The sequence below is a fragment of the Pectinophora gossypiella genome, chromosome 1, assembly GCF_024362695.1.
Source record: "Pectinophora gossypiella chromosome 1, ilPecGoss1.1, whole genome shotgun sequence".
NCBI lineage: Eukaryota > Metazoa > Arthropoda > Insecta > Lepidoptera > Gelechiidae > Pectinophora > Pectinophora gossypiella.
Genome location: NC_065404.1, coordinates 16,777,518 through 16,790,926, shown reverse-complemented (window position 1 = coordinate 16,790,926; position 13,409 = coordinate 16,777,518). Strand labels below are relative to the sequence as shown.

Sequence of the window (13,409 nt, the reverse complement as noted above, 5' to 3'; positions counted from 1 at the left end):
TGTTGTATGTACCTTTATAAATAAATAAAGCTCGTTTTACATAAGTTCCCGAATTGGGAACATTCTCGGGAACGGCACATCACAGATTTAGACTAAGACCCACACAGGAGGTGAGGTAGGTGCCCGTTACGATTTGGTGCGGGGTGGAGGGTTACTTATTGAATACTTTTTTTTAATTTTTTAATGGTATTTTAGACTGACCTGCAGTGTTTGTGCAATAAATTAAAATGTTTTAATTAATCGTAATTTTAATTTATAAGTGACATTTTGTATTTAAAAGCTATAAATAAATAAATAAAGAATTTAGTAATAGAAAAAATCAATGTTCGTTTTAATTAAACCTATTCAGAAGAGTTATGCATATTCAATCTAAGTTAATAAGCGATTCGTTTTAATTGCGAATCTCTACAGTTTTAATGAGAATAAAATGATGCTTATTCATTATGTTACGCATAATGTGGATGAGATGATGATAACCCCCCTGGTTATAAAGGGCCACATCGAAGCAATTAATCTAAAAAAGCAATACTGCTATTTGACATTTGCTAGCATTGCGCATTTACTTTTATATGCGCAACTGTCAAATTGCAATATTGCTTTTTAGATGAATTGCCACGATGTCGCCTTTTTAGGCGCTCTCGGTTTGTTTGGAAACGCCTGTGATTCTAAGCATTGAACTAGCGTCTAATCAGTTAAAGCAAGACTGAGAAGTTAGTACCGGATCAAAAACTACAGCAAATGTAAAAAATAGTCTTACCTGTGCATAGGATCGGGGCCGAGACCGCTATCATTACTGTTGTCACACGGCTCAGGAGGCCTGGTAGCATGTGTGTGTGCGTAGTGCGCCATCTTGCCAAATTTGCCTAAGTGCGCCATTTTGCCCGGATGCGCCATTTTGCCTGGAAGCGCCATCTTGCCCGGATGTACCATCTTGCCCGCGTGCACCATTTTGCCCGCGTGCTGCGTTTTGCCTGGGTGCGGTCGTTTATGCGGTGCCCGGATCACTTTCCTGTGTACCCGGGCGGACATGGTAGCACTCGTCGACATGGTCATTTTCATGCCTGAGGAAGAGGAGAAAATATTACGTTAGTCAAATATAATGAGTCATTCACAAAAACTTGTTACCAACTGTTTAAATACGATATGACGTCGAATTCCAACATTGGCTTATGAACAGCATCAAATATTTTTTTATATTTTTTTTTTCATAGGCCAATGTTATGTTATGAATCTCGTCTGACGCAGAAATTTATGATTTGTGAGTTTACCTTAATAAATAAAAATAGAATATTCAATATTCTTTATTTGCATACTATGATGGTGTACAAGTTTGTAAGTTACATATGAGTTTCACATCATAGACCCTTTCGGGCACAACAAAATATAAATTTTAAAGAGAAGGAAGCTTTTCCAGTAGTAACATCAGTATCATTATGGTATTCACTAGTGCTGTAGTAACATTTATAAATTAAAGTTCTTTTATTTTTTTTTAATAAAGATTTTGTCACTTTTTCGTAAAAATAATAAAAAAACCAGTCTCATTTAACACTAAGTATTACTTTTTTAAACTAAAAATAAATCAGTACATAATCTGCGGTCACCGCGCAAAACAATGTAAGTCAACAACAGACGATTTTATCTTTTCACATGTAAGCCGCCGGCTGTGTAGAATGGTGGAATAACAATATTGTTTACAAAAATACGTTTGACCCGAGATCTATCTACAATCTTCACATGGCAATATGGCCATGAGTTTCAAGTTACGTGTATAGTAACATCATATTATGTAATAACTTTAATCGTGAATCGCGGAAGTTAGTTACAACACGTCGCTTTTCCTCAACGTTGTCTTAAGGAAGGCGTCGACGAATCTTAGAACTTAAAAGCCGCATTCATAAGTACATTCGCATGTTTTTTTGTTAACAGATATACCTCACAATAGATACCTAAGCTACTTTTGATCTAGGTAAAAAGTGGTCTCAATTTTTACCCGGATTAATAATTTTAATCCATAAAAATAATTAAAAAAAGTAGACAAGCTTAGTTTACCCTTAGCTTTTATTTATTTTGAGAAAATCCTACCAGAATATGATTTTTTTAAAAAGCGGTTACGGTGTTCTGACTATAAAGCGACGATACTGAAATCCTATCGTGTGATTGGTTGAAACTGACTACAACTATAATTCATTGATATTTTAGCCAATCAATCAGGATTAATTTCATTCCATCTGTCATGATGGAAACAGAGTTATACGAACATTTCTCTGGTCTAGTGAAATTTGTAGTTTGTCTGTTTTGGAGTTGCGTAAATTTCGTAAATTTTGTATCAAATTATACTTAATCACTATTTCAGAACAAGTAAGGTGGATGTTCGTTTTATTTTTGAAAATTCGGCGCGTAATTGCAAACACTGCACTAGGTGACATTTTAATTATTAAAAATAAACAAAACTAAAGTCAACCTTATCTGTTTTGCGATAATGATTATAATTCCATACAAAAAATCAAAATTTAAAAGTCATAAATTTGAATCTCAAAAGCGGTTTAAGTAGGTACCTTAGGTAATAAAATTCGGGAATGACTTGACTACAGTAGTCCAAATATGAGTCAGACATTGATCGCAATCTTTGCTTTATAGATGTACGGTCATAACTCGAGATCGTAAAGAAGACGGGACTACGAATACGTAAATAGCGAATCAAATCCTTGGATTTACAGATTTGGTGGTTAAGCACTTTTGGTCAAGGACGTATGACTTCATAGTCAACAAGCGGTTGCCTAGTGAATGTTGAAAAGGTGAATAGATACATAAATTGAGTGCCCAGAGTCGCAATTAATCCGAAGACAAATTGCAGTCACTTTTTGTACGAATACGTAAGATCCATCTGATAATGAACCGTAACATAACATAACATAAATGGCCTATACATATACGTCCCATTGCTGGGCACAGGCCTCCCCTCAATCAACCGGAGGGGGTATGGAGCATACTCCACCACGCTGCTCCAATGCCGGTTGGTGGAGGTTTTTATATATCGCCTCACTAATATTTGCAACTATGATTGGTAAATTTGCACGTAGTTACATCATCATCTAGCTGCAGTACGCTGTTAGACCGGAAACAGTCCGGAGAAGACGGGCGGTGAGGTAAATCGAATCAGTGCGGGGCGGGAAATGTCCTTTCTAACCGTAGTCATCATCATCATCAGCCCATAAACGTCCCCACTGCTGGGGCACGGGCCTTCCCTATGGATGGATAGGGAGATCGGGCCTTAAACCACCACGCGGGCCCAATGCGGATTGGTGGTTATTAACGACTGCTAATGCAGCCGGGACCAACGGCTTAACGTGCCTTCCGAAGCACGGAGGAGCTCGAGATGAAAACTTTTTTTTTTGTGGTCACCCATCCTATGACCGGCCTCTGCGAAAGTTGCTTTACTTCAACAATCGCGGACCGAGCGCGTTTACCGCTGCGCCATCGAGCTCCTCAACCGTAGTATTATTATTTATTCTATGCCGGAAGTAAAAAAAACATACGGTTCATCATAATGATGAGATGATTCAGTGCTTCGGAGGGCACTTTAAGCCGTTGGTCCTGGCTATTAGCCGTAAAAGCACCTCCACTGACCCGCAGTCGAGCAGCGTGGTGGAGTATGCTTTGTATCCCCTCCTAGGTTAGGTTATACGCGTATGTACAAGTAGATCACTGGCTTGAAAGTCGGAGGCGTATGAGGCGTGTAAAAATAGAGCGTCCTTGCATGCGGCCGGTTTCGGCGCGATCGATATGGTGATAACCGCGGCGACCACTCTAACGTGACCCGCGAGTACTTATCGCACTTGGACACTTATACTGGACATACGCGGGAAAAAAGAAACAAAATATTCTTGGCGCGGTTTGACAGTGGATGGATTTGTATTCTTACCGTGCCTAATGTGTGAGTGCAGGAAATACAGATTTTTTTTTCAACGTGACTTAGTGTAGGTTTGCCGCAAGTAGCATTAACTACTTGACTGGAACAAGATAGTCCGTGCGCTGTCCACCTTATTCTTACGGCCATTGAAGACTAAAGTAAGACCCAGAGGGGGTGAGGTCGGCGCACCATAGGAACTGGTGCGGGGAAAAGAGTTTTCGTTCTATATTATGTAGTATTCTTTACTCTATGCCGTCACCCATTTGATTGTGTAAAAAATTGAAATTTAAAAAACCCCCGACCAAAAAAGGTACTCAATTATTATGATAAAAGGTTAGAAATGCAAAAAATTACTTATCCCACATACTATGCTTGCAAGCAAACTGAGCGTGTAACATTCCTATCACACTTAACAAACGACCTGATGACCTTGAAGACCTGAACCGATTTCCACCAAACATAGCTAAAACCACTCTCGACTGATATACCTTTCAAACAAAAAAAGCCGCATTAAAATCGGATCATCCGTTTGGGAGCTACGATGCCACAGACAGACACATACACACATACACAGACACGTCAAACTTATAACACCCCGTCGTTTTTGCGTCGGGGGTTAAAAATTTAACTTGGGCGTCACATGTTACATACTTAGGCCATTTTAAACTGGGCAGTTAAAGTTTTACATTTACGGAGCAAGGCAAGAACTGAATAACGTTGTATTTTCCTTAAATGTGTCCGCCATTGGTTGAGGTTGATAATTAAGATACAAATACAAGAATTAATGAGAAATCATTGGGTTTTTACGTTTTTTTAATCAAAAAAGAATGACGTTCCTGTCATCATCATTATATTGCACTCTTCATATCAATGAGCATTTTGTAAATAAGTATTGTTATTCATTGAAAAATCAAATCAAGATAAAAAAAAGAAACTTTATTTATTACTTTTAATAAAAATTCGTGCTCAGCGGTGAAGGAAAACATCGTGAGGAAACCCATATACCCGAAAATGCATTTTCCGGGCCGGGCCGGTTTTCCCTTCGCGGGTTGGAAGGTCAGACAGTCGCTTCTGTAATAAACCGGACCTGTCAAATCTTCAGTTTAGGTAATCGGACCCTGTGAAAAACGGGATAATGCTTGGGATATCTATTTATTATTTTTACTGAAATTGTTTAAGATAAATAATAATTTCTTAAAAGTTTTAAAGTAACAACAGTTTAATGAAAATGTAATATTTCCTTGTTCGTGTTTTATATAATTAATTTACTAAACATATTATAACAAAGGCGATTAATTGTAATTTATTTATAAATATCTTGAATCTAGGTACTACCTACTTAAGACAGGAATAGATATAAAAAAGTTACACGAATATCTTATTTTTAATATCTTACTTTAAAGATTTAACGTATTGAAAAAGTAATAAAAGCCGTTGAGCCAAGTCTATAAATAATTCAGATTTATTAAAATAAAAACATTTGTTCTAAAATTCAAATTTCGAGGAGCGCTAAAATGGCGCGAAATCTCTGAGACGGGCGCTAAAACGCGTCATAGCTAGACATAACACCAACTAGATAGTACAACTACAGCGTATGTATGTTTGTTTGTATCTAATGTGGCCAGAGAGTTCGTTACCCCGACCTGTGCTATCGCGGGTATCAGCCATCGCGACGGTGAAAGTCCACTTGAGCACCCCACCTGTCTATCAGATCCTTTGATTTATGTCTCGCAAGTGCTACTGCCTGGGTACACTCGCTCGAGATTAGAGTTGTGATTTTAAACTATTAATGGCCCCGATTCCTGCAGACACCGTCTAATTTTATTTTAAGTTATATCCGTCTTTTCATATCCGTCGAAAAGGAAGAGACTTTTTGTAATTATTTCTTTTTATTTTGGTGCAATAAAGTGTATTTGTATTGTATTGTATTGTAAAGGAAAGGGACGAAATAATTCACAGCTCTTAATTTTAGGAAGAATGAGTAAATGAATGAATAACCCGGGCGAATCAAATTGGTATGTCGCTGGTATGCAATCCGTTTGACGTGCTGTCTACTTACCTGTGTCGGGTTATTGACTGATGTAAAATTTTTAGACGGTTGTTTTAGATTTGTCCTTAAAATTGACGTGTGTTCCATAAATTTTATGCTTGTCGATTACCCGTCCTTTTCCTTTTCGGCGGATAAGAAAATGACAGATATAACTTAAAATAAAATTAGATGGTATTTCAGGAATTAGCACCAATGAATGAATAATTACTATTTGCCACTATTTCTTTACGTAAGTACCTAATATGTTAGAGGATGTACTTACAGAATTTTTCAGACCATATCTTTGCAGTTAAAAGTGTTTTTTGACGTGACTTATTTCAGGTTTGTTTCAAATAGTGTTCAACTACTTGGCTAGACAAGTGGGGAGTGCTCTCGCCCGGTACAAAATATGAAACAATAGGCCTGAACAGGCCCAGTTGAGAGCGAACCTCAGCTCAGGGCGTCGTGGATTATTTCAAAGATTGAATCTATAATGTGACGTCGCAAAAGTCGACTAGGGAACAGTTCCATCTACCGTAAATCGTAATAGTGTACTAGGCAGCGACGAATTGTAGCTCTGGTCACCCCATTAGGGATAAAGAGCGTGAAGGTGTGTTTGTGTATGTGTGGCAATATGTTACTTATGTATGTTTATGTATTTATGAGGGATTATGTACGTTTTTAAACGGTTTTATTTAGCTTGATCTCGTATTTATGTTAGTTTCAACTTCAAACAATCTCTTTTTTTATCTATATCATTTACTTACTTATAATAAAAATACTACACTACACTTATGCACACTATACTAATGTGCACAATACTTATGTCATATGTCTATTCTTGTCAAATAACAGCTGATGGATTAAAATAAAACCGTTTACATAAAAAGATTTTATGTCAATGAGGCCTTATCCAGGCAACGTTCCTCGAAAACAATATAGATGGCGCTGTACAGATTTTCCTTCGTTTAACCTTCTAAGTTCACGGATAACAGACATATGCATCTTTTTATCTTTGTTTTTGGGTATAAATGGTGACCCTTTTTATTACACCCGGGCACAATTACATCTTCCACCCATTATTGTTCTCATCAAAATAAAGAGAAGCAATATAGGTAACACTGTAATTCTATACACAATGTGATTCAAATATTAAGCTACAATTATATTTATATATGCTTCTGCCATTACATTGTATTATGGATTATGTACCCGAGTAACCAGAAAATAAGTAAAAAAAAGGTTCAAAAATATCTTTATTCAGTAGGTAACGTGAATCGTCAATTTTTACATAACGAACGTCTCATCCGCCTAAAACTACTGCAGCTTCTCACAACCTGTATAGCCGGGTTAAAGCTGTACAACCCCATCTGCATTTTTTTTGGTGAACTTAATCTGGAGAGTCCTTCATTAACTTGTAAGGTTCGTTATATCCATCTTAGGACTTCGTATCAACAGTGGCTGCAAGTTGTCTTTGATTACTTGTGGTTTATGTGTGTATGAGTGTTCTGTTTTGTTTCGTGTCATGCGATTGGTACGTTACTTTGTTCGCCCCATGGTGAGTCATCAATATTCTCTAGTACGGTTAACAAGGAGACATCATCATCATCATCAAACATCATGGCACTGCTAGTGGAGAAAGGAAAAAAAAAGTTCATTATTGCGAATCGTTTATTCATCGGAACACATAATAACAGCATTATCAGATATTTATTCATAGATGCCTAATAATAATTCAATTTATTCACCAAGACGTTTACTCACTCACTCACTCTTGTCACTTAGCTTTTATTTTGGTGCAATAAAGTATATTTGAAATTTTCATTGTTTAGTTATTTTTCTGTGACAGTTTGTTCGGGAAAACGTGTATTTTCGGGTTATAACACACAAAAGGAATCTACAGACAAATTAAAAGAAAACAGGGCAGATTTAGACGGATGGTGACAATAAGAGGACCCTCTTTGAAGTTTGAATGTCTATGTCATTACCGTAAACGCAAAACATTCTGGAACCTTTTTGTTTATTTGAAAATATCCAATTAGAACTTAAATATGTAGTCAACTACAGAAGAAAATTCTAAATACGCGATTCATTGGGTGTAGGATTAAAATGTATGGCGAAATAGTCGCCTAGGCCAGTTTCCAACTAGTCAAATCAGTTACTTTTTACTAAACTTCAAAACACAAATTTACAATGGAATTTGTATGAAAAAGCACAATGTTACGTCATAGAAAAACGTGACAAAATGTCGCATTTATTATTACATTTTTCTTTATAAAAAATCATAAATGTGTTAAATAGAAAAAATAAAACGTTTTTTGACACTTTTAGATCTCTCTTTATTTAGTAATCAGAATTTCATAATTTAGTTTTACCTAAGAAACTAATCAATTATTACACCGGACCCGATGAATCGCTAAAAGTAACAAGGGCCTTAAAATAAATCACGATTGTCACTAAAACATGCATTGTCTTCTGCCGTGACTTATTGTAGATTTTCCGCAAATGGCATTAACTACTTGGCCGGACAAATGGGGAGCGCTGAGGGCTCTGCCGCGGTAACTAGAGCACGCATTAAGTACGTCTTATCCGAATTCCAACAACACAAATTTATCCTTCGAAACAGTGAAAACCCTTTCAAACGTCACGTCACTTGTATGTGTATAATATAAACTGTAAAACATCTTTCATGAATTCACATAGTATCAAACCCGTTTAAATCACAACTTAAGAAAAATATCTAAGAAAAACTTCAACCCTAACCTAAAAATATCTTCAAAGATCCCGATATGTATCTCTTCGACGAATTGTTGTTGACAACTGATCCATATTGGATAAACCCGACTTATATACCGATCCCTGGCCTTCCACGGCTCCTTCACATTCATGAATGTTGCACAGGGTGTTAGTGACATCGTAACGGATACTGAGGGGGACGTTCAGACCATGATTCTGAGTTAATCATCATCATCAGCCGTACGACGCCCACTGCTGGGGCATAGGCCTCCCCCAAGTATCTCCACGACGATCGGTCCTGCGCTGCCCGCATCCAGCGGCTTTCCGCGACCTTCACCAGATTAATTTTCCTGTCGAAAAATTAATGCTTTATTGGATTCTTTCAATTATTTTCAATTTTTTACTTTTGCGATGGAAAATTCCATAAAAATTTTACTGTATTTTAAATTATTTTCAGTTCCATACTTTTGCGACGGAAAAATCTACTTGATATCAACTCAGAACCATGATCTGAATCATCGCTTCAAGTTTTCGTTACTATATCACTAACAGCCTGTATTTCTGTTTCTAAATAAATTCAGTATGTAAGTATAAATGTTACGCAAGCAAGCTTTGGGTCATTCTCTGAATAATTTGATATCTCCGTACCTACATCACTTTGGCTCGACCGGATTTGAATTATTTTAATATTTAGAGATACCTAATGAATATTTAAATTTTGGTACCCAGGTACAGACGAGTAAACAAAAACCAGTGATATTATGCATCTACGTTGGACCGGGAGCCCATGAAAAACATAGAGAACACGTTTCAGCTGCTTTTCTTTCCGGGCGTGTCGTAAAATCCTACAGAGGAATTATGTAATTTCTAACATGAAGGACAATATTGGCCCCGATTCCTGCAGACACCTCCTAATTTTATTTTAAGTTATACCCGTCATTTTCATGTCCACCGAAAAGGAAAGGGACGGATGATTGACAACTGTTAATTTTAAAATGGATGCATAACCCGGGCGATTAAATAGACTAGTTTGACGTGCGCTGTCATCTTAATCCTATCGGGTAATTGGCCAATGTAAAATTTTAGGTTATTAAAATTTCTGCCTAAAATTGACGTGTGTTCCATAAGTTTTACGCCTGTCTATTACCCGTCCTTCCTTTTCGGCGGATAAGTAAATGAAAGGTGTTTTAAAATAAAATTAGATGGTGTGAACTGGAATCAGTCCGTTGTCGATAGGCGATTATAAGTAAGTAAGTAAAATGTTTATTTTTCATAAGGATACAAAAAATATTGGTGCAATAAAAACCCCACAAAACCAATTCCTCAGTTTGTGTGTGGGTGTGGAGTTTACTTAAAAATATTATGTTTTAAAATCTTCTTCTATCGTGTGGGTTATGAGGTGGATTACCAACCCCAGCAACCCTGGTGTCAGAGTTACTATTGAGTCCCTTTGTCACCATAATATCCATCATATCCATCTTAGGACTTCGTATCAACAGTGGCTGCAAGTTGTCTTTGATTACTCGTGGCTCTGTCCACCCCATTAGGGATTACGGGCGTGAGTTTATGTATGATATGGAGCTTACTGTGTGTGCTGTGTCCATAGGTTACTACTGTAGATTGAATATCAGCGCTCAAAAAGTGGGTCGTTACAGTTAATATAGCGACGTTGACAGTACCTCAGTGCGCGATTAGGCCGAACTGGCAACACGGGGGGGAGGTGCGTGGTAAAAACTTGCAAAAATAGAAGCTTAAAGCGAAATCCGACCGCGTTACGAAGTACCACGCGCTAATATACGCAAAAATACGATGCGTCTTTCTTAATTTGACACGATTTTATTGAATGTATTACTACCGCTGTATAAGAATGTATAGCTAAACAAGCGCCAAGTTTTCGCCGCACTTATACTGATGTTATATTGATGGTACTACATTCTTTTGACCAGTCTAAACTCACTCGATACTCGCCGAAGCGATTGAAGTGAAACTAGCCATCAGATGGCTGCATCAGTAATCAAATCACCCACGTTATATGCCACGTGCCATGTCTCCACTACGCTATGCGCCCGCGCAGCTCGTCTGTTTAGATAACGCTTTACGTAACATAAATTGCTTGATTACTTTTCTGATAATGTTTTTCTTTTGATAATTATGATTACGTAGATGTACCTATTATAGTTCTATAGACATTTGATTTTGCTTTTATGTTAGTCCTAAAGTGGAGTAAGAGTTTATGGTAATCCTTGAGTTCACACATATTTTTATAACGTACCGATTGAACCATTTTGTTATTATTATTTTGATATTTTTCCAAAATACTTTATATAAATAAATTTAAACACGTTGCCTAATGACGTAAAATAAAGAATAATACTGCGTACAAAGAGGAGCTCGGTGGCGGAGGAGCTCGGTGGCGCAGCGGTAAACGCGCTTGGTCTGCGATTGTTGAAGTTAAGCAACTTTCGCAAAGGCCGGTCATAGGATGGGTGACCCAAAAAAAGAATGTTTTCATCTCGAGCTCCTCCGTGCTTCGGAAGGCACGTTAAGCCGTTGGTCCCGACTGCATTAGCAGTCGTTAATAACCATCAATCCGCACTGGGCCCGCGTGATGGTTTAAGGCCCGATCTCCCTATCCATCCATAGGGAAGGCCTGTGCCCCAGCAGTGGGGACGTTAATGGGCTGGTGGCTGGTGATGATGATGACTGCGTACAAAAAGGAAACTCTCCACCGCGCACTAATTCGTATCGGGCGCCTGATGAAGTAAGTGTTACCATTTAATTGGTACGAGTATCTCCAACATTCCAAGATCGCGAATTTTATTATTGAAAATTAAGTGAATTACTGACTAATATTTGTGTGTGAAAGTATTTGTCGCGTATACAAAAATCATTAAAACTGTATGTAAATCCTTTATGAAAAGTACAAAATTTCCTTGTAAAGTAAATTAAAAACATTGGACGTGGGTAGTTTATTTTTTACGAAATGACAACGCAGGGTCGGATGACGTCAGCTGGGCTAACCTTGAAATTGCTAGCTGTCAGTTTTGAGCATACGTGGTTTTCTTATACCATAGGTTTTACGACATGCCCGTAACGAAAAGCATCTGAACGGGTTCTCTTATCTCCCACAGCCCAGTAGAGAAATAAAGATATTACATCTTAATACAAATCGAAGACTAAAGATAATACCAGGATTAAAAAAATCAGTCCGTGTAACGAAAGAAGTCCACGGATTTTATTGGAACTAAATGACAATATAAAATTAATTATGTGTAGAGTCTGCGACACTAGCGCCGCGACCTGTTAATTTGAATTGAATGACAGCAGGACAGAGATATAGTACATCGCCAAGCGCGAAAGGGACGAAACATATATATTTCACTAGAATCATGCTACGTATAGACTTCGTTTTGAAATAATATTGAATGATTTTTTCCTCAATAGTAGCAAGCATTGTTTACCACGAAAGAATAAATTATCTATGCACAAGCTTATGTAGTACCAATTTTTCTATTTATTTTGATATTTTATCTTCACCCTTTGTGATAAGTTATCAAGTCAGTCGACCACGTTTCAGATTATAGGTTGTTTGATTCAACCTGTTTGATAGCGCGGTTACAACACTATGATAGTGCATTAGTAGAATGTTTGTCTGTGGTATCAATGTTTGCCTTCTCAAATTGGGTCGACCGGTTATTGTTTTAAAGATGATTTTATCCATACACTATTATTTGTTCTATTTAGATGTAAACAGCCTCCGTGGTTTAGTGGTTAGAGCGTAGGCTCACGATCTGGAGGTCCGGGTTCGATTCCCGATGGGGACATTGTCGAAATCACTTTGTGAGACTGTCCTTTGTTTGGTAAGGAGTTTTCAGGTTTGAATCACCTGATTGTCCGAAAAAGTAAGATGATTCCGTGCTTGGGAGGGCACGTTAAGCCGTTGAACCCGGTTATTAGCCGTAAAAACACCTCCACCAACGCGTATTGGAGAAGCGTGGTGGAGTATGCACCATACCCCCTCCGGTTGATTGAGGGGAGGCTTGTCCCCAGCAGTGGGACATATATAGGCTGTTTATGTATGCATGTAGGTTAAAAAGGCCACATCGAAGCAATTCATCTAAAAAGCAATATTGCAATTTGACATTTGCGCATATAAAAGTAAGTGCGCAATGCAAACAATCTCTTTTCCCCGGCTATACAGGTTGTGAGAAGCTGCAGTAGTTATAGGCGGATGAGACGTTCGTTATGTAAAAAATTTAAAGTGGTGATTTTGAATATGCTCAATAAAGTATATTTATGTTAAACATTTTTTTTTGATCAATTTAGCCTGGATTATATTACTTCATTAGCATTTTGTAATAACTATTATTATCTTTGACCCAGTTTACTGAATTGGACTGCCACGCTAAATTAATTAAATTAAATTTTTGCTTTGCGGTTAGGTTATTCAAACATCGAAGTTCGTTTTCTAAATCCACTTCCAGCTAATATTTTTTTTTTCTTAAGGCAACGAAGTAATTTTTAACCGACTTGAAAACAGAAGGACTGACGCCCATACGATTGAAGACTAAAGTAAGACCGAGGGGGGTTGGGGTAAACCTAGCTCAGCCGCTGGTGGGGAGCGGAGAGTTGCCGTATAGGTATGTTGTAAAATGTATCTTTAAAATAACACGTGTCATTTCTCTTTTGATTGGTAAATAGCGAAGAAGGAATAGGAAATAAGGTAAAAGTCTA

General features: G+C 37.5%; 1 protein-coding gene across 5 annotated transcripts in view; it reads right to left on the bottom strand.

The window, feature by feature from the left end:
- Positions 1-13,409, bottom strand: part of LOC126370073 (nuclear factor of activated T-cells 5) — a 139,617-nt gene that overhangs the window by 22,446 nt on the left and 103,762 nt on the right. For all 5 annotated transcript variants that reach the window (XM_050014744.1, XM_050014733.1, XM_050014766.1 and 2 more), the window contains one exon: positions 758-1,061. In XM_050014744.1, coding sequence (XP_049870701.1) covers positions 758-1,061 — 304 coding nt within the window. The remainder of the gene's footprint in view (positions 1-757; positions 1,062-13,409) is intronic.